Source organism: Chelonoidis abingdonii, chromosome 25 (assembly GCF_003597395.2).
Source record: "Chelonoidis abingdonii isolate Lonesome George chromosome 25, CheloAbing_2.0, whole genome shotgun sequence".
Taxonomy (NCBI): Eukaryota; Metazoa; Chordata; order Testudines; family Testudinidae; genus Chelonoidis; species Chelonoidis abingdonii.
Genome location: NC_133793.1, coordinates 11,385,331 through 11,406,748, shown reverse-complemented (window position 1 = coordinate 11,406,748; position 21,418 = coordinate 11,385,331). Strand labels below are relative to the sequence as shown.

Below are 21,418 nucleotides of genomic sequence, written 5' to 3'. Positions count from 1 at the left end.
CAACAAAAATGATTATGGGTATGGAACAGCTTTCATATGAGGAGCAATTAATAAGACTGGGACTTTTCAGCTTGGAAAAGAGATAACTAAGGAGAGATATGATTGAGGTCTATAAAATCATGCCTGGCATAGAGAAAGTAGATAAGGAAGTGTTGTTAACTACTTCTCATAGCAAAAGAACTAGGGGTCACCAAATGAAATTAATAGGCAGCAGGTTTAAAACAAATAAAAGGAAGTAATTCTTCACGCAACACACAGTCAACCTGTGGAACTCCTTGCCAGAGGATGTAGTGAAGGCCAAGACTATAACAGGGTTCAAAAAAGGACTAGATACATTCCTGGAGGGTAGGTCCATCAAGAACTATTAGCCAGGATGGGCAGGAAAGGTGTCCTGAGCCTCTGTTTGCCAGAAGCTGGGAATGGGCGACAAGGGATGGATCACTTGATGATTCCCTGTTCTGTTCATTCCCTCTGAGGCACCTGACATTGGCCATTGTCGGAAGACGGGATACTGGGCTAGATGGACTTTGGCGTGACACAGTAGGGCCATTCGTATGTTCTTTTGATTTGGTCCAGCACTGGTAGCTAAGCGCCTGATCCAAAGCCCATTCAAGTGAATGGAAAGACTTGGATCAGGCCCTATATGAGTTAGAGAAGGAATATACTGTAGTAATAGGAAGACAAGCGGCTAGGTGTATCATTGGATTTTCAAGCTGCACTTTCATCCAGCCCACTTCAAGGCCGGGTCTGCACTGGAGGTTGGAGGTAGCAGGATAGCCCTGATCTTGCTGCACATCCACAGCAGCCATAATGCTTTGCATCCCCTCTGGGTACCCTGCCCCCTGGGTACCTACCCTGGAGTTCCTGGCACTACTCCCTGAAGCAGTGGCTTGTGGGAGATTTCACCTTTCAAGAGTCTTGCTGCTCAGAGGGCATTATTGCAGAATAACCGCGATGCTGAAGACAACTTCAGTCACTGATGTTGTTACCCGGGGTTGTCAGAACCCCCAAGGTAACTTTCACTCCAGGCAGCATCAGGGATAAATCAACAGGAACTCAGCGATTCCATTCAAGGCACAATGCAAGTCAGCATGCTCTTGTCTAACCCTGCAGTTTATTAGATTTAAGCACACACAGACATAAGCAACAGGTTTAGAACATCCTAGATATTGAACATTCAACAAAAAGTTAGCGCTGGCCAAATGCCTCCCTGCCGGGGAGTAAAGATGCCAGGAAAACGTCCCTCCCAGGATACCTCACCAAAGTACACGCAATTATCTAAACATTTTATAACTAACTCAGTGGCGGATTAACAAATTTGCCACCCCAGGCCCTCAAAAAATCCCCCCTCCCCCGCCCACACCAGCTCACCTCCGCTCCCCCGCGACAAACCTGGGATGGAGGGGGGAGAAGGGGAGTTGTGGCGCGCTCGGGGGATGGCGGAGGTGGCGTGATGGTGAGCTGGGGCAGGGAGTGGTTCCCTGCCTCCCCACCCCCCAAGAGTTACTCCCCGTGCCCGCCAGCCCCAGCTCACCTCCGCTATCCCACGAGCGTGCTGCCACTTGTTTCTCCCTCCCTCCCAGCGCTTCCACGCAGCAAGCCTGGGAGGGAGGTGGAAGGAGAGAAGCACTGCGCACCTGGTGGAGGAGGTGGGCCGGGGATTTGGGGAAGGGGCGGAGATGGGGAGGGGTTGTGAACATCCCTGCAAGTTTGTTGGCCTAGGCGATAATATGCCGCTGAGCTAAACGTCTACAAAACACATGGTCATAATGACCCCTAGGAAGTCACTTTTCCTAACTTCCAATACACTGTTACTCAGAGGTGTCTAGACTCAAGGCTGTGCAGCCACACATCTTCCATTCTCCGTGGTTTACTTATTCTCCCCCTCTTCCCGTAGGGATTAGCAAAACTGCCAGTAATTGTGACCTTGCTTCTGAAAGCCTGTCTCCAAATTAATCCTTAACTATGTGGGGTTCTATTTCGTTCATTCCTCATGGCTGAGTGCACATAATATGGTTGCAAAGCTTGATCACATTCTGGGGTATACACACCCCACAAATCCAGGGCAACAATGTCATGGTTCCAGGGCCCAGTGTGTTTCAGAACCCGCTTTGAGTGCACCTCTTTGGGGATAGAGCTTGCTACCATCACCCCTTTCTGAGAGCCGTGCAGTTCTATCACCCTGGGACTGGGTCCCCCAGCAAACACTCTTCCAATTTCTCAACCAGTTAACACAACAGCTCTGACCAGGTTTGGCTTCACTCTGGGGATCTGTGACCAGAATTCCCGACCCATCCAACCCTACCCACTCCCCCAGAATTCCCGACCCATCCAATCCTCCCCCTGTCCCCTGACTGCCCCCCAGGACTCCCATTACCATTGGCAGCACCAATTTTCTTCAACTGGGTCACAAGGAAAAAACTTTAAAAGCCAACTGCCCCAGGGTACATCAACACTGCATGGGAAAGCAGGTCTGTGGGGCATGTCTGTGAACTCAGTGTTTTCAAGCCCGGGCATGAGCGTCCACACTGCCTTGTAAGCCTGGGGTTTACAAGACTGGACCCGGGTCCCGCAGCTACACGAACGTGGCTAAGCTGCACCGTGCAGACCTGCTGACTCGGGTCTGCGGCTTGAACTTCATCCACATTGCAAAATGACAGGGCTTGGGCCTGAGCCGAAGTAGGATTTGGACTTAGACATCCCTCCCTCTCCAGGTGGGTCCAAGGACTCAGGTCCTGAGTGCTTCCTGACCTGAGCCAGATGGGGGTGTGTGCGCGGACAATAGTGGGGAGAGGCTGGGCTCAATCATGAGCCTGAGCCCAGGTTTGCAATGCAGTGTAGACACACCCTTAGTTAACCACAAAGCCAGCCTGCGTGAAAGGCCTTTGCTATTTCCTATTTTAGTGAACTATTCCTACCAGTAAACTTGCTCAGCAGACCACGTGTGTGAGTTGGCCAGGGAAAGCCAAAGCAAGTTACTTAAATCATGTGAGCAAGAATTTATAGAAACCTAGTTAATTATTAGCAAGACTGAGTGACTCCTAGAAGCCCCTATGGTGGATTGAGACCCCATATGCCACACGCTGTACAAAATCCAGGACATTGCAATATTACAGGCTGCAACATTCCCTCGAGCATGAGTTCTGTTTAAGCTTCAGAGAAAGCGTCACACAAAGGAAAGCAACAGAAGCGTCAGGCTCTTTTTCAAACTGCTTTGCTGGGCCATTTGAACCAGTGCGTGTTTGATCCGACTTCCAGCGAGACTATCAGACACTACAGCGTGAGGCTGCGGAGCATCTTTCATGCCAAAGCTATCCCCCAAATGCTCTAGAGAGAGAGGTTTTAAAAAAAGAACAGAACACACAGAGAAAGGGGGAGAGACAGACCCATGGAAAGGCAGTCCCCCCAGCGAGGAGAGCGCTGGATTCAGTTACTGCTGGAAAGGAGATGGAGGGCCGATGAGGCAGAGAGAGACAGAGGAAGGTCATTCCAGGCAGCAGGAACTGCAGAGGAGAAGGCTCTCGCAGCAAAGCACTGTGGTGAAATTGCAAAGCGGGAGAACGGTGTGGTCAGAGGGAGCGCGCAACAGAGACTTACCCAGCTTAGCTTTGGGGCCTGTCCACTGCTCCATTGCTCACGCTGTTGGGCTCCCCAGTAACTTCACATGCCACAGGACACCCCTTTTGGGGATCGGGTTTACTAACAGAAGAACTGGCCCCAGCCCTCCTCCTCTGGTCTCTGCAGGTCCTAATATACACTGGTCACCGTATCTCAGAGCACAGGTCACAGGGCTGGTATGTAGCTGGCTCACACCCTGGGGGTGGCGTTCTGAGCCCTGGCCCAGCTGGGGCTTCCCTCCCCCAGGCATCTCCCTGTTCAGAGCAGCTCACCCACCCCTTCCCCTCCTGGGAGTCTCCCCTGAGCAGGCCAGGCTCTGAGTCACATGCTGCCCTTGCCTCCCAGGGCTCATTGCCCTCACCTGGGGAAGCAGGCTACACCTGGCACGGGTGAGCCTGAGCACCCAACCCTCTTAAAGGGCCAGCTCCCCCGTCACAGTGAGGAACCAGAGCGTCTCACTGAGATGCTTGCTCAGGAAGACCAGTGTAAATTGAGCAGCAATCATAGTATGTGGCAAATCCTGTTTCATCCACCCAAGCCCAGGGCATGGGTGGGAAGGTCTGGTGGGGGAGTGAGGAGGGAATGCGGCAAGGCAGGGGCGGGCGGGGGAGTGAGGAGGGGACGTGGTAAGGCAGGAGTGGGCGGGGGAGTGAGGAGGGGACGCGGTGAGGCAGGGTGGGCGGGAAGGTCTGGAGGGGGAGTGAGGAGGGGACGCGGCAAGGCAGGGGTGGGCGGGAAGGTCTGGTGGGGGAATGAGGAGGGAACGCAGGAAGGCAGGCGTGGGTGGGAAGGTCTGGTGGGGGGAGGTGGAGGAGGGGACGCGGTGGTGGGGATCGAGGCAGGGACGTGTCGTGGTTCACGCGGTGAGGCAGGGGTGGGCGGGAGGGTCTGGTGGGGGAATGAGGAGGGAAAGAAGGAAGGCAGGCGTGGGCGGCAAGGTCTGGCAGGGGAGTGAGGTGGCTTGCTGGCAGTGCCGTGGAACTGGCTGGAAGCTGGCCAGGCGGGGCAGGAGGCTGGCTGGGGCTGGCCCAGTGGCTGAGAGGGCAGCCTGGTGTTGCTGGGGTGGGCAGGTGGGTTTGGGGCTCTGCCATGCACAGGGGCAGGGCCTCAGGCAGAAGGGGTGCAGCCAATGGGCTAGCCTCCCCAAAGCAGGGGGGTCCACCCTCTGTCCATGGAGTAACTTTTCTACAAACAGAACTGAACAAAGGAGGGAATGACCCTTCCAAGCTGTGGCTGCCTTTCCAGAGGGACTTTCCAGCCTGCAAACTAAGAAACACTGTTCCGAACCTGATCTATGGACTTTGAAATCTTATGTACATGTCTGATCGCTTTACCATTTAACAACTCTCTTCTGGGGCTTTCTTTTTTTTCTCTTCTTTATAATAAACCTTTAGTTTCAGACACTAAAGGATTGGCTGGCAATGTGGGATTTTGGGTAAGATCCAAATTAATATATTGACCTGGGAACGTGGCTGAGCCTTTGGGGTGAGAAGAACATTTTTTACAGCGAGTAGAGTTTCAAATAACTTCTTGCTGCACTGGGCTTCAGTGCTGATCGGGAACCAGAGACCTGGAATGCGATAGAGAGGGCTGTGTGACTTCTTTTCTTCTTCTTGATAACCAGTGGGAGCGATCAGGAGCACAGCTGGAGACTGGCTGGTGAGTCTAACTTCAGGGTTAACCACCAGTCTTTGGGAGAATCTGGAGCTGGTTCTTCTTCTCGCTCTCCTGCTCTCCTTGACCCGGGAGCCTGGGGCAGCCTGCCCTGACCTTGGCTTTTTCAGAGAGGGCTGCCCCAGGCACCCTGGGTCACAGCAGGGACAGGGTCTCACAGGCTGTTGTGAGCTCACTCTGCACCAGTCCATGTTGCTACGTGATGTGTCTGACGATACCGTTTTGGTTTTGGTTTTTTAAATCACAGTGAGACAAAAAAGTCCATGAAAAAGCCATTCATAAAGCAGCAGCTGCAATGTGGGGGGAGGAGGAGTGGTACCCTTCAAGGACAGGAGCACCTGGGGCAAACAAAGCCATGCCCCAACATTGGGCTAAACTCTCGCGGGAACAAGCAAAGCCGGATTCAGCATCTTGGGAGTAGAGCCTAAGAATCCGCAGCCAGCTCCTGCCACCCCTGGACACATCGCTCTGCACAGCCTCTGCCGGGATCATAGGAGCACTAGGGGAGTCCCGCTCCGCTCCTAAAGCCAGGCCGTGCAGAATTGCCAACCCATACCAGCGTTGCCCATAGGAGTAATTCCTCGCAGCTCTGGCCTTTGCCTCCGAGAACCCAGCTGCGTGTGCACCCCCAGGACCAGGCTGCATCTGGAGACGTGCAGATTGGCCAGCTGAGGTGCCAGCCCCAGACCGGCATCTGCCTGTTGAGCTGATGCCTGGAGCCGGCCCTGCAGGTAGCCCCCCGTGCCATGCTGTGCCCCCCACCATTAACCATCTCCCAAGCCCATAGCAAGCCTCAGAGAATCCTGCCCTTGTTCTGGACAGAGACATCTTGAGTGCATGGCTAACGGGGGCAGGGGAGGGTTTGCTGACCATGACACTATCAGCTAGGGGAAGGCCAAGCAATCTGCCCTGCCACCCTTCAAACAGGTCCCCAGCATAGGGAGCCCCGGAGTGAATTCCTGCCCTGCTGGAATCAGGAAAAGAGACCACAGCTGCTGGGGGAGACCCTGGCTGTCCCAGGGGGGAATTTGCACCAGTGGCAGGATCGGAGAGCCATGAAATCAGGGTTCTATGCCTGGCTCTGCACCTCTCTCTAGTGAGTTGCCCCATCTGGAAATATTCCCCCCCCCCCTCCTTTGCAAACCCCTGTGAGCGCCTGGGATGAGCAAATTCTGTCTAAGGGCCCAGGCTGCTCATTAGCAGCAAGGGGGATGAGCCCCCCAGGAGGCCCTGGGGGCCAGGACTTGGACTTCAGGCACTGGAGCTGGGATTCCCCACTCCTGTCTTGTTGCTGACACCGTGTGGCCACATCCCAGAACTGCAGGGCAAGAAAGTGTCGTCCCCACCCGCCCCCCGGCCAGGTTTTTTGACCCCATAGCTGTGACTCTGGTAAGGTTAGACAGACCCGGGATGGAGGGTTTGGGGCCGCAGGCGCTGAGGTGACAGACTGAGCTGCTGCTGAGCGGGAAGAGGGTTGATTCAACCCTGTAAAAGCCCAACAGCTTCTGCTGGCGTGAAAATTCTCATTCTGGCTGGTCTACGAAGGAAAGAAAACTCCTGGGGCCAGATCCCCAGCTTGTGCAAACCAGAGAAGGTCCGTTGACTTCAGAGGAGCCACACTGATTTACACCGGCTGCAAATCTAGCCCCAGAGCTTCCAAGATTCAGTACCTGCCCCTTTCATCAGTATCTCCAAGCTTAGACTCCTTGCTCCATCCACTGCTAGGCAAAGCGACTGGAGCTTAGCAGGCCTGGGACAGGCAGCAGGAGAACCCAGCCTGCTGCTGACAGGTTTGCTGGCAACTCGGTAGCTGGGATGCCTCCCTGGGAGTCAGTTCCAGACCAATGCACCCAGGGCAGAAGCCTTTCAGATAAGGTGCAAGCCCACACCCCCTGCCTTTCAAGAGGGGCCAGTGGCAGGCCCTGACCCACGTGGCTGGGGACTCTCCCGTGCTGTGTTCCACAACAGGTGCCTGTGGCAAGGAGATTGCTGCGTTAGGCCCAATCGCTTTAAGATTGTGCAACTCTGCCGCTGCTTTTAGTGCTTTGAGATCCCTGATGACAGAACTGCAGCTGGGCTCCCCAGCTACCTCCCGTCTTCCATGACTTTTCAAAGATAATCGCTAATGGCTCAGATACCCCTGCTCAGGCAGCTCCTTGAGTATTCTAGGCTGGATTTCATCAGGCCCTGGTGATCTGAAGACATCTAACTTGTCTAAGTAATTTTTGATTTGTTCTGTCCCTATTTTAGATTCTGATCCTACCTCATTTTCTCTGGCATTCGCTATGTTAAACGTCCAGTCGCCACCAAACTTCCCGGTGAAAACCGAAACCAAGGTTTCACTGAGGCTCCTAGACATTACTGCTATAGCCAACCAACCTCAAAACACACAGGGCCCACAACCACCTTCCTGCCATACCAGGCGTCCTGACTCCCAAGCCCCACCCTCACCTCTAGCGCACACTACTGCTCAACCCAGGGGTGGGGCGTTAGTTTGGAGAGAGACATTTCGTTCAGACTAGCTAGAAAAGACGATAGGCGCCGCAGAAGGCTCGGTTTGTGGCTGAAGGAACTGGAACCAGGCCTAGTTCTCAGCTGCATGAACAAAGATTGCACGGCAGAGTCAGAGGAGCCCTGGTACCCAGACTATGCCGTGATGGGCTCCTTAAAGATACTCAAAGAACAGAAAATTGTTAGATGTATTGTACTGTGCTACAATTTTCAAATTTGTATTTGAAAAGCAGTTGCCCAGGGTAGTAAAACAAAGCCGACTGCTCTAGGTTAGTCTCCCAATATTTCACAGGGCCCAAGAGAGACAGAAAAACATTCCAAACGTTAAACCAAAGAGCTCTCTCCTCTTCAGTGATGAGCCACACGAGGGGTTATCAAAATTCGATTTATTCCAAATGTTAAAAGTTTAGTTTCCTGCCTCTCTTCCCCACTCACCCCGCAAAATACTTTTAAATTCTTTTCTTTTAAAAAAAAATCAAAACTATTATATGAGCCACTGTACAATTTCCCTGTTCCCTCCCTGATATTGCTATAACTTAACATCGAAAACGACTCTTTGCAGAACCGCGGTTCTTATTCAAGGTGTTCAGAATGCAGCAGCAGCAGAAGACAGAGTGGGAGAGGGTGTGGATGGCCTGGCTAATCAGACACACACGCAATCATCCAGCGTATTAAATCAGGCTGGTTACTTTGAGTGATTTAATGCATAGTTGGAACTGGATTCTCTTCCTCCTCTTCAAGGCCTATGTAGCAAATTAAAAACCTAACCGGGGAGGGTGGGGGAGACGCGGAAGAGTACAAACAAAAAGCCATCAACAAAAAAGTGTTCTCTGGCTGCAAGTCTCCGGCGATGGATACAGGGAATGAAGACCGGTTGGTTGCAATTCTAAAAGCAGGTGTACATATGAGAGAGTTAAGCCATGTGAAAATATGCCTCTTCCTAGCTCTTGTCTGCATCCGATAGGGAAATGGAACGATTTGACTAGGCAAATGATTTGCTCAAAACTTCACCCACCTGCAGGGTTTAGTCTAAGGCCAACGTATTCAAATGCAAAAGCCTGGGGTTACTCTTCGAAAGTGGCCCGATTTGCAGAGGTCTTGAGCGCTTCCAGTTCCCGAGGGAACTCAAGATCGCTCAGCATCTTTGCAGTTAAAAACAAGGATTTCGGAGACTGACTTCAGAGACTCCCGGCTGAGTCAATGCTCAGGTGATATTAGAAAACCTCTCAGAAGCGACCAGAATGCTTCCTCCCACCTCTGTCTGCCCTACAACCCTCCCCAGGTTAGATCCTCTGTCTCCGGACCTTACGCTGCACTGAGGCACGTCCGCTGTGATCACACTGGCTAGCAATTCACGGAAGAAGCAGAGGAGAAGAGCTGGGAGAGGGAGGGCCAGCCTCAGATATCTACAGTAAAAAGAGACTCGGCCAACAGATACATAAAAGTGACTCAAATCACACGAGGCCAGTGGGAGAGTGCTAAGGAAATGGGACAAGGGGAAGACAGGAGCTGAGGGATTTGGCTTTCGGGTGCTGTGGGCTTAAAAAGTTTGAAACACCCAAGTCCTGTTGCATATAAAGGAGAATGCCAGCGTGGCAGAGCCTGGAATTGTTTAAAATGGTGGGGAACCCACTTTGCCATCACGCTGAAAAATCAGCTTCGGGGGCGACCAAGCAGGGAGGAGGAGGAGGAAGAGGAGGCAGAGAGCCCTGAATACACCAGCAAAGCCGCATGCTTCCAGAGGGGAAAGGTGTCTCTGAAAAGCCACACTCCAGCCATGCAGACTCTGCCCCTGGGATTCGAGTAAGAGGCAGCCGGTGTCAGTTGGGGGGGCTTCCCCCCATAATTCTGCAGACAAATCAGAAGGTCTCAGGAAACAACCAGTCTCCCAAACCCCACCCCTGAGCCGCTCGGCGGGGGAGCATGGGGGGTCCCCTGCGTTACTGCTGCATCATGCTGCGTCATCAACTCTGTTCCTTGTCTCTGACCAGCAAGACGGTGTGCTGCCCCCCACTGGACACAGACAGGACGACGCGATTCTCCAGCTGCTTGCCAGTCATCTCCACTGGGCTCCAGACGTCCTCTTCTTCTCCTGTGCCCAGCTGGTAGTTGGTGCCCATTCCCCAAGCAAACGCTCGCCCTGAAAACAGACGGGGGTAGACACTGGAGGCTGTGCTGCGTACCCGCAGCACGGCCCACCCGATGCCGGAGGCCATGGTGAGTGCCCGTAGCATGGACAGACCCAAGCGGGTCCCTGGGGGCGAGGAGGGGAAGTGGTTTTCGAACCCAGCATTTGCGCGGACAGAGCGTTAGCTTCCTATGAGCACTCGTGTTGCCAGGACTCAGCCCTGTGGAAGCGCCAGGGAACGGCGAGGTAGAAACTCTAGATTCATACAGGCTTTTCGTCACAGGAAGGCTCCATTTATAAATAAGTGAACTGAGGTGGTTTAATACTGTACGTGGTTAATCAACTGCTGGTGGATCCACCAGGAAGCTCAGAGCCACTTGTAACACCCAGTACGCGTGTCCAGATCCCCCACCAACCTTTTATAAACAGCCCCTTGGGAGAAAGAGATTTCTGCAGCGTTTGCCCAGCTCGACCCGCGTGCAAACGGCATGCGGTGCCCAGATGCCCGCCCTCTGGAGACTGCCACCCACCACTGGGGGATGTTCTGCAGAGGGACTGGATTGGTAACCGATATGGAGCCTTTCCCCTCTAGGTCGGTGGTTCTAATCCAGGCCAGGCAGCGACAGGGTTGTTATTAACCTCGTTAGCTGACGGCTGGGGAGCACGGGGTCCGTAGCAATTCAACTGTCTCAGCCTCGGCTCCCCACGTACTGGTGTCTAGCCTGCAAAGATCTGCCTTGTGCACCCTCAGCACGATGGGTTAGGATTGTGTGGATCTCCCCCCAGCTCTTCTCCTGGGGTCTCTGCAGAATAAGGCTGGGGCACAGTGGGCGGGTGGGAAAGCCCATGGCTTCCCTGGCTAGAGGATTTTAGCCTGGGGGCTGTCACAGCCCATCGCTGCTTGCCAGCCACGTAGGGACTGGTATTAGCTGCATTCCTGGCATCCGAACGGAGGCACTAACTGACCAGGCCCCATAGTCACCCGTTACTCACACAGCCAGGCCCCATAGTCACCCATTATTCAGAGCTATTCCCCCCAGTCCCCTCCACTTACCTTCCTGGGTAACAGCATAGCCAACAGATGCCCCGCAGGCGATGGAGGAGACGCTTGGCAGCTCTGGGATGGGGGTGGGCATGCTCTTCTCTTCCGCCCCTTCTCCAAGCCCTAACCGGCCGTACTCTGCCCTGCCCAGGCTGTAGGCTTTCCCTGGCACAGGCAGGACACACAAGAGACACATTACTCCTCGGGAACAAAGACCACCCCAGATGCATAGAATTTACATCACTCGGGTACCTACCTCAGTCACTTCACATACATCTGGCCCCCTGCCAGCCAGATCTGGCTAATCTCAGGCATTATTCCTTCCCCGTACTGCCCTGTGTGGAACCCGGCAGCCTGCGGACCCGCGCCAGGCCAGGAGCGTGCAAACTGAGCCAGGGTGAGAGACCAACACCTGCTTAGATGCCAGGGGCCAAAGCCAAGAAGTTGCTTCTGGTTCACGTATTTGCTCAGCCCCATCCCACCCCGACTGCCAGCTAGGGAGAGACGAGCTACATTCTTGGCTTTCTGGTTATTAGCAGCATCCGGGAGCATTTTGTGATTCTGTATTTAATGGAGACAACGTTGGGGCTGCGGCATGGTGTCCTCTCATTTACCAGAAAGGTGCCGTGGTCTAGTGTATAGTGCACTGGACTGGCACTCTGGAGACCCGGGCTCTATCCCTGGCTCTGCCCCTGCCTGCTGGGTAACCTGGGCAAGTCACTCCCCCTCTGTGCCACAGTTTCCCCACCTGTACAATGGGGATAAGGACACTGACCTTCTTTGTAAAGCACTTGAGATCTGCAGGTGAAAAGCCAAGTGTGATTCCCATGACTCTGCTAGGCATTCACGTTCCCAGCCATGGACTGTACTGAACATCCTTAGAGGCAGCCACAACCCACATACCAGCTCAGCACAGAAAGCTGCCTGTGACCTCAGGAATGCCAAGGATCTGGGGCTCAACCGTCACCCCAATCCCAGTGCCCCACTCACCTTCCGAGTCCATGCACACTGTGTGGTGCTGGCCGCCCGAAAACCCCACCCAGGACTTGGTGGAGTTCTTGAACGACGTCAGGTTCTGGGGAGTGAAGCAGGGCTCGGTGTCCTGCGTCCCTGCAGGGGGGGCAACAAAAGCCAAGGAAGTCAGAGACAGGTGAGCAGACACCCCCTCGCCGCCCGCTCTAGCCCACAGGTCACCCCCAAGCCCGCTGCAGGAGAATGAATGCACTATGTAATCCACGCTGCTTAGCCTGGACAGAGACCATCAGGAGACAATCCAAGAATGTCCCACCTGTTCTGTATCTTGCAGCCATCGTTAAATGCACAGACTCTGTGCCACACAAACCCTCTGCTAAAACCAATGGGCTGGTAGGGTGCACCTGGGAGGAAGGGGGTCTTGACAAGAGCCTGGCACAGTAAGAAATCCCCAGAGAGAGTCACCTCCACTGCTTCCAAATACGCCCTCCTGGAGGTCTGAGGAGCTGAGAGCATTCAGGCCACGTGTGGAGTTAGCAGTGCCGGAGGCAACAACCCAACAGCTGCTTAGGAGGCTTCTCATCTACCCTGACTGTGCCACGAAGCCCGGCTTCCTAGCACGTCAGGGAGCAGGATGCAAGCAGGCACCTTGCCTTAATGGCACCTTTCTTCTGCCACCAGGACCGACCACGCACGGAGGGGGCAGAGAGCTGAGCAGGGCACAGGACCTACCGACTCTGCAGAAGGGCCCGGCCACAGACACCTTCTCGCACTGAATTCAATGGGAGCTGTGAAACTGCCAGAAAACTCAGCACTTTCTCAGCGCACAGGTCCCTGTAAGGCGAAAAACACCCGGCCCCTCTGCGCCATCAGGGGCAGGGACACAGCCACAGGGGAGCTATTAAAGATCCCGGCAGCCCGGTCACTTTTAGAAAGCGTTAAACAAAGCGAGAGCAGTGGCCGCGCCCAGCTTGCTGGGGCCCGGCTAGTTAGTTTGGAGTTTTACACTCAACTCAATGCTTGAACCACTGCCCGGCTGGCGCAAGGGGCCGAGAGGGAGGCTGGTCCGCGGTCAAGGCACTGGATGGGGATTAGGAGACCTGGATCCTTACCCGACTCTGCTACACGCTCCTCACGCGTGACCTTGGGCAAGCCGCTTCGTCTCCCTGCACCCCACTTCCCCCTCAGTGAGACGTGGCTAGCACACCCTTTCCCCCCTTCGCCCAGGCATGTCCCTGGAGACCGTCTCAGTGTGTGCACGTACAGCGCCTAGCGCGGGAGCACAGACAACTCCTCACCCAGCTGGTGGTAGTTCGAGAGGCCGAAGCCGTAGACGTAGCCCTCCTGGGTGATGGCGAAGGTGAAGTACGCCCCGCAGAAGGCGTCCCGGAAGCGCACCCGGCCCTTGCCGCCTCTCCCCTTGAGAGGGACGCGCTGAGGCACAAGCAGTCGTTCTGCACAAGAGATGAGAGATCAGGCTGCAGCGAGGAGAGGCAGGGAGAGTGCCCTCCCCATCAGGGGGTGGGGGGATGAGCCTGGCTGACCTTTCAAGTGCTTCACTCAGACAAGCGCAGCCTCACTCCAAGCTGGCCAGCGCCCCCTCTTGGGGCCTTATTCTCCTGGGCTCTGTGGGGTGGAAGCCCCACCATGGGCTCATCCGCCAGCACCCAGCCCTCCTCTGCCCTACACCAGGGACCTGGAGACTGAGCAACTCAAGCCGCTTGTCTAAAAAGAAACTTGGTAGCCCTTGTGGAGCCAGCGAGGGGCTGCCCCATACCCTTTCCTCACTGTCAGAGAAGTCAGCTTGTACGAGGGAGACTTGCCCAAGCAGCCTGCCCTCCGGCAGCGCTGCACACCCACCCACCTGCCTCTGATCTATCCTGTTTCATTGCCACCACTGGCAAAGAGTCACTCAGCCAGCCCCCCCGGCAGGACACCAGCTCATCTCCCCAGCTCGGGACCGAGCGCGCCCACCTGTTACGTGGTGGGGGTGTTGCTCCCAGGGCGGGAGGGAGCATCAGCACGCCCTGTTTTAAAAACACGCTGCGCAGCACGGTCACGTGCCAGGGAGCTAGGACCCCGGAGACTGCAGCCCAGCCAGCTTCTGTGCCTCCCTGCCCAGCGAGCCCATGTCCCAGTCTGGCTCGGGGAGGACGTCAGTGTCTATACCCCCCCTTCAGCCCGTAGTGCCTTAGCCAGCACCGGCTCAAGGGACCCCACCAGCACATATCCCCCTCGCGGCATCACAAGCAACTCACGTAAACCTTTCCTTCCTCCCCGGTTGGCAAAGAGCTCCGGCACCCTTCCCAGCTGGCCCTGCTCGCCACAGCCACACGTGTACAGGTCCCCGTCCGCGGTCAGCAGCACCAAGTGATCGTTCCCTGTGGGGACAGAGACAGGGCTAGCATCAACTTGGGACGCCGAGCCCCTTGCGACGTGCCGGCCGCTGGTACCCCTGCCCCAGGCCAGCAGCACGGCTGGGTAACGCTGGGAGACTGCTGGAGAACAAACCTCGCATGTAAAGAGCCCCAGAGGTTTCACACCCTGCACTATCTCTGGGACAGCAAGAGGATAGTTTCTATTGGCGCCGATTGCTAACTCCCTGTGTTATTTCCTACATTACCAACCACGGGCGCTAAGCCACCTCTCCCATCTGATCCCAACCCAAACACTGACATTAGCCGAGTTCTAACCACCCCAAAACGGTGGCACCGGAAACATTAACACTAGAGTCACTGATCACTCCCCATCTGCGCCGTGGAAAAGTCCGTTACCTGCCCTGCCTCGGTTTCCCCACCACAGAGAGGGATAATACTCCTACTCCGCAAGGATTCGTTAGTTCCCATTTGCAAAGTACTTGCAGAGAGACTGCACCGAGAACTATTACTATGAACGGCCAGTTGTTGGGGTAAGAAAGGAGGCAAGCGCTGGGCTGGTGGAGGGAGGGAACAGCCTTCTGCAGCTGCTAGAAAAAGATCAACTAATCCGGTTTATTCTGAGCCTGATTTTGTCCCTGCTGCTGGAGCAGGGTTAGTGGCTTGTCCGTCAGCCTGAGTCACCTGTGCACCGACACCTCGCTCACCTGAGACTATTTTAAGGACGGGCACCCCTAGCTGCAGTGGCACAGGAAGGGCACTCTTCTTCATGGGTTCCAGCAAACCGATGACTCCATTGTTATCCTGGACGGAGAGAGAGACATTGAGTGCCAAAGCCCGGGAAGACGCAGCAGAGCTCCCCAAGCCAGCGCAGCCCGCGTACCCGGAAAGAGCCCCAGAGGAAGACCCTGCCGTCCTCCGTCAGCGCTGCTGTGTGACTGTCGCCGGCAGACACCTGCACCACCTTCTCCTGCAGCTCCACCAGCCCCGGGGTGGTCTCCGAGCCCTCCTCGGAGGTGTCGCGTCCCAGGGCGCCTTCGTCGTTGCAACCAAAGGAGTAGATCTGGAAATGGAAACATCTCACGGTGGGAAAGGGGCCCAGAACGAGGACGACAAAGCTGGTGCAGGAGAACCCACCTGGCTCTAATGACCACAAGCGGAAAGCAGCTGGCACCAGCCAAGGGGGACGTCTGCGTTATCCTCAGCTAGAGGTCGCCCCTTTCATCTCAAAGCATGTTAAAAGTTAGAGGCTTACAAGGAAACAGTCACTGCTGGGGCTGGGGAAGCCGACACGCTGCGGTGTACTGGTGAGGAAGGGGGGGACTCTAGGCAAGCGCCCCCTCTCCTGGAAGGTATTAGGAGACCTTTAATGTCCCCACAGGACAGAAAAGACCATGTGCTTTCCAAGATCTCACACAAGACGATCTGCCTGGGGGGCACTGAGCCAACCCCCCCTTGATGCTCTCTGAACCCCAGACTCCGGTTACGGAGCAACCTCGCTCTCTGGCGCAGAGCAGACCAGTTTGCCATCGACCCACGGCAGAAGTTACACAGAGAGGCTAGCAAGCAGAGAAGTCTAATTGCTGCCTTCATGGCACGTGCCCCAAACGAGGGGGAAGAGAGCCCCACCCAGCCTGGCAAGTTTCTCCCTGGCAAGAAGTCATTAGATTTGGTCAATCACAAGGAAGGCGGCAATGGAATCAGATGGAGAGGACCTATGATGGAGCAGTGCTGTGTGACCACTGAGCTCTCCCGTGGCGCTGCTCACCACCGGGCCAGACCCGATACAACGTTAACGGCCGGAGCTGTACAGCGACAGGTTCCCCCTGCATGGCTCACTTCGAACCCAGGAATTTTACCAACTCACAGTTCCTTCGCTGCACGCCACAATCTGCTGCTCAGAGCGAGGGACCCCAGGACAGCCCCCACCCGACACTCTAAGCATCCAGGCTCTGACCAGACGCTCTGGAAGGTCAGAAGACTGCAGAGTGAGATCATGGTAACGTGCTGGCCCTTTAATCAGAGAGGCTCTGGAGCAAGGACCTGTTTGGGGGGAGATTCCAAAGGGTTCTGACCCACGGCCAGCTGCCTCTGCATAACGAGAGTAATTAAGACAGCGCTTACAGGTCTAACATGGGAGTCAATTTGCTCAACAAGTCACCCAAATAAGCACCCCCTCCTGCTGCTCGATTTCACGGCCTCGCTCCTTTCTGGCGATTGGACTTGGCTAAAGCTGCCGCGTACTCACTTTGCCCGTCTCGCTCAGGCAGACGGTGTGCATCCCCCCTGCTTCTGCCTGGACAATCTTCTCGGGCAGCTGCACCAGGGCTGGCCTCTTCCTTTCCATCACATCCTCTCCCAGGCCCAGCTGCCCGACGTCCCCCTGACCCAGCGTCAGCACCAGTCCAGGCTCCGTCCGGTGTGATGAATGGGTGACTGAAGCACAGGAGACAGAGGGGGAAAGCACTTGATAAGCGAGAGGCCAGATTCACGCTCATGCAGTATCACAGCAGGCAAGATGTCTTTCCCAAAGCTCCCTGAACAAGGGGCAGGCTCAGCAGCGGACAGCTACCGCACTGGCCTTTCCACTGCAACCTGCGCTGAGCTGATGAGACCGACAGTCCCAATCCAGCCCTCCATGGAGCTCCACCTACAATTCACAGGCGCTGCAGCAAGTCAGAAGCAGGGCTGCGCATGGGGAAAGGAAGCCCAGCCCCTAGCACGAACCCCATGGGAGGGTTCATATTTAAGCAGCTGCAAGCCTGGACTTGTGGGGTTCTCCTGCATCTGACTAGCTGATAAGACCTTGGGCAAGTCAGCCCACGCCCTGCCTCGTTAAGGGTCACCATCTGTACAATGGGAATACAACTCCCCCTCCTCCAAGAAGGGGGGAAGGATTCAGAGCAAACTGCTTTCAGATCCTGTGGGGCAGGTGCTCTAGATGTGTTTGGGTCTTTAATATTTAATCCAGGGTTTCTCAACCTTTTCGGGCTGGCAACCGCTTATCCTACATCAACATTTTTCACAACTCTCCCCCCGCACTTACATCTACTATTAAAGCGAGACTCAAAAAAGACCCTAGCGATGTTAAGCCTATATCATTTCTCGGCGTGCGAAGGAGGCGCTGACAAAGAATACTTGACTTTGAGGAGTAAGGCTGCGTGGGGAGTGAAATGATCTTTACTCTGGATTGTAATTTAGTCTATCGCACGCCAGAATGCAGTGAAAAAGTGAAAGCTGTTCACATGTAGTTAGAGTGAAGAGTAAAGAAATCTGTCACTTCGGGGCAGCATCACCCAGCGTTCTCTGTGGTCCTCAGTGTCCTCCACACAAAGTGAACTAACCAGCTAGAAAGCAACAGACTCTCTAATCACAGCGTCCCAAGGCACAGCCAGAAGACACTTCTCATCCACAGAAACCTCCCAAACATGAATTGAAAATGGGACCTTAAAAAAAAAAATTAAAAGTCTCCCGCCATAAAACAGAATCACAAAGCGCAAACTCCACCCTCGCCATCCTTCCCTGTTGTTAACCTCACGCACAATACAAAAGAGAAACAACCCAAAGTGTGCAGGGAGTCGAGAGCTTTGGGAAAAGGGCAATTTACAGAATTGAACACGTCTGGAAGATGCCATTTCTGATGCTGAGCAGCAGCGAACACCCATCGAATGATAGGGGGCAAGCAGAACCAGAAAACTTGCAGAACAAGGAGAGGAAAAAGTCATTTTGCCCTTGTTCACAATGGGATTTGACCCAGTTGCAGCCATTGGTGTTCAGCAAAATGACACAGCTGCATCTGTTCAAACTCTAGTGTAGACGGACAAAGCCACAATCTACATCCATGGAGCAGTGATCCTGGTTCCAAGCGGGGATAAACTGTCCTGGTGCATATTGTGGCTTGAAACTGTCTACCTAGGGGTCACACCAGTGTGGACACCCTGATGGCTGAAAACTGGGCAAATCCTCATTATAGACAAGGCCAAGAATCGTCAGACTGGATCAGACTGTGATCCAACTAGTCCAGTACCCAGTTTCTCACACCAGCCAGCCTCAACATCTCAGAGGGAGGTGCAAAACCCTGAAAAAAAAAAGCCACTTTACCTTTAATCTTCTTTCTCTCGGGAGACCCTTCTTCTGGTGTCGGGCTCGTCTTTGCAGCGCGCTTTCCCGGCATATTGCTATAGAGCTAAACAATTGAAAACACTCCACGTTAAGACGTTCGCTAACCCAGAGTCTGGGAGAAAAGCAGGAAAATTGCAAAGCACAAGCTTTGGAAGTGACATTGTTAAGTTCTCCCCAATCCTCTCTTTTCTAAGTCACTGACGGCGTTTTGCAAGTGAGATGAAAGTGAAGTGGGAGTTGGGTGTCTAACTACCTTAGCCCACTGTTAAAATCACATTGTGACACTAAAACCACCTGGAATTTTTAGACTCCAATTTACTTTTCTCCATTCTACCCACTAATCCACCTTGGTTGCAATTGTGAACTCCCAGTTGTTCATCTTCACGTCAAGGCCTCTGCTGGTAGATCAGTTCAAACGGTCACTCCAAAATCCAAATTCCCTGCTTGCTCAGCTTTCAGCAGAGTGTTAAATGTGCTTTCAGACGATAATCAAAAGCTATTAGAAAGTTAAAGCCCCCAACTGTTTCATGGCTCTGTTTCCCAGAAACGCTGCTTTCTAGTCCCTCACCACAGGAGAGGTCAGAGACACAAACTGTCCTGAGTCCTCAAAAATGCCCATTAGCCCGTTACAACAGTCCATGAGATGTGAAAATTGCCATCTGAAAGCGTAAGAGGAAGATTCAGGAGGAAAATGATGTTAAAGAACCAAACAGCCCACTACGTCAAGAGTCTACTTCTGCTTTCTCGAATCATATTTTTTGTTATAATTTTACGGCCTGATCCTACAACTCTATCTAAAAATAAGTGCAATCAGTGGTTCTCAACTGGGGTCCAGGGGCCCCTGGGGATCACGAGCAGGTTTCTGGGGGTCCGTCAAAATAAATCAGAGAGCATGGCTGGCATTAGATTCACTAGGGCCCAGGGCAGAAAGCTAAAGTCCAAGTCCCACCTGAAGCCAAAGCCTGAGCTTTGCTGAAGCTTTGCTGAAGCCAAAGCCTGAGCAACTTCGCTTCATGGCGTGGGGCCCTAGGCAACTGCCCTGCTTGCTACCCCTGAATGCTGGCCCTGGTTTTTAATCAACTGGATATGCAGAAAAACAGTTGTGGTACAGGTGGGCCGTGGAGTTTTTGTTACATGCTGGGGGGGGGGGGGCAGACCATACCAAAAAGGGTTAAGAACCCCTGAGTGCAATCACACACACACAAGCAAGGGCTGTAAGAAGGAATCGCTGGACTTTAACAACTTAACAAAAGCTAAACGTGACACTTCAGGATTTTAGGCCCAACATTTAGGGTGCATTTTAAAAAAAATTCAAAACAATATTTGTTGTTTAAAGAGGCCCAGGCAGAGTTGCCAACTCAAACACTGCAATATTGTGCTAGCAGTAAGAGACAAAGTGAAACTGACTAGAAACTCAAGGGCCTTTGGTTAGTCAGTTTTCATTGCCCAGGCTAAGCAAAAAGCAGAAGGTAAACAATGAATAAAGAGTGAAAAGGATATTCAGTTTTTCCAGTATTCTTAGTTTTAACAAAGTAACATGTTATTAGCAACACAGGTGAACAATAGGAGGTTTCAATAATATAATGATTTAATGCTGCATCTCCTTTCACGTTTGTAAAGTGATTTGAGACCCCCAAATATAAGGTTATATATGCAAAGTGATATACTCCAAGACACCTGCATCACCAATACAATACAGCACCATTTTAGCTTGCTTGGTGTCTTCCATGTAAAATCTGTTCTCAATTTTAGTAACCCAGCTACACAAGTTCCATACATCACAAAAATCGTGCCACCCACTGCTGAAATGCAGCTATATCTGGGGTGGAAGGTGGCCATAATGCTTTCTCCGCCGAGACCATTATTTGAAAAAAAAATGTGCAAAAAGAAAGCAGTTCAGATGGCACGTGGAGAAGAGCACGAGTAATCCAGGCTTCGAAGATGCAACAAGGAAGTGCAATGCAACGTGCAAGCCCTGCTACCTTTGCCCACATGCGGAGTCATTGCTGGGTGACACTCAGGACTAGGCGGGCGAGGCAGCGTGTTTTACTGCGCCTCACACACCTTGTCTCGCTAATATCCTGGGATCAACAGGGCCACAACAACCCGCACTCCAGCCCTGGCAGCGCCACCCCACAGACTCCTTTCGGGAGACACCCAGAGAATTACACACGCCCCCTCCCAACCTGCAAACCCCTCCCAGGAATTAGGGGCCTGATCGCCCCTGCTCCGCTCTGCAGGGAGTCGGGACAGGTCTGCACCCGCTGGCACCACAGCCCCCCTCCCCCCTTGCACAATCCCCCGCGCGCGGCGCTGCACGCAGGCAAGGAGCGCGAGCTGCCCCCCCCCTACCGGCGTTTGAAATTCCCGCGCTGGCGGGGGGAGGAGGGGGCTGCGCGAGCGGCTCCCGGCGAACGTTCGGGGCGCGCGGGCTGACACTCGGCGTTCCACGCGTGGAACCTTCGCACACCGCCGCGCGCCGGCGGCCACGTGGGGCCGGCCCAGGCCTCGCCCCCCCCACACACCGGGGAGGGGGAGCCGCAGAGCCCGGGGGCGGGGATCGCTCCATTCCCCGCCCCCCCGCCGGGAGCCCCGCTTCCCCCCCGGCTACCCCGGGCCGGGAGGGGGGAGGGGAAGCAGCACCGGGGCGCTCACCTCCCTGCTGCTCCGCCACCCTGGCCGGCCCGCTCGGTCCTCTCTGCCCCCCCCACCCGCCCCGCCGCCGGCGCATGCGCGAGGAGAGCCCCGGCGAGCGACAGAAAACGGTGCTAGCGACCCCTGCTGGCCAGCGCGCGGGAATGCCCCGTGGGGGGGAAGCCGGGGTGCATTGGGGCCAGGGCAGAGGGGCGTGCGTGGGGCAAGGTGCGCGCTAACGGCCCCAGCTGCAGCGTTGGGGGGCATAAGCCATGTCAGTGGGACTCACTCGGCGGAGGCAGCTTTGCAGGCTCTGACTCTGTGCGCCCCCAATTCTGCAAC

General features: G+C 54.5%; 1 protein-coding gene across 1 annotated transcript; it reads right to left on the bottom strand.

The window, feature by feature from the left end:
• Positions 1–8,174: 8,174 nt before the first annotated feature.
• Positions 8,175–21,171, bottom strand: RCC1 (regulator of chromosome condensation 1). Its single transcript, XM_032802772.2, has 10 exons — positions 21,098–21,171; positions 18,422–18,506; positions 16,569–16,756; positions 15,204–15,383; positions 15,028–15,124; positions 14,204–14,326; positions 13,244–13,399; positions 11,964–12,083; positions 10,986–11,138; positions 8,175–9,943 (listed from the first exon to the last, which is right to left on the bottom strand). Exons 2-10 carry the CDS (start codon positions 18,492–18,494, stop codon positions 9,768–9,770), a joined length of 1,266 nt encoding a protein of 421 aa, XP_032658663.1. The 5' UTR covers positions 18,495–18,506; positions 21,098–21,171; the 3' UTR covers positions 8,175–9,767.
• Positions 21,172–21,418: the final 247 nt, after the last annotated feature.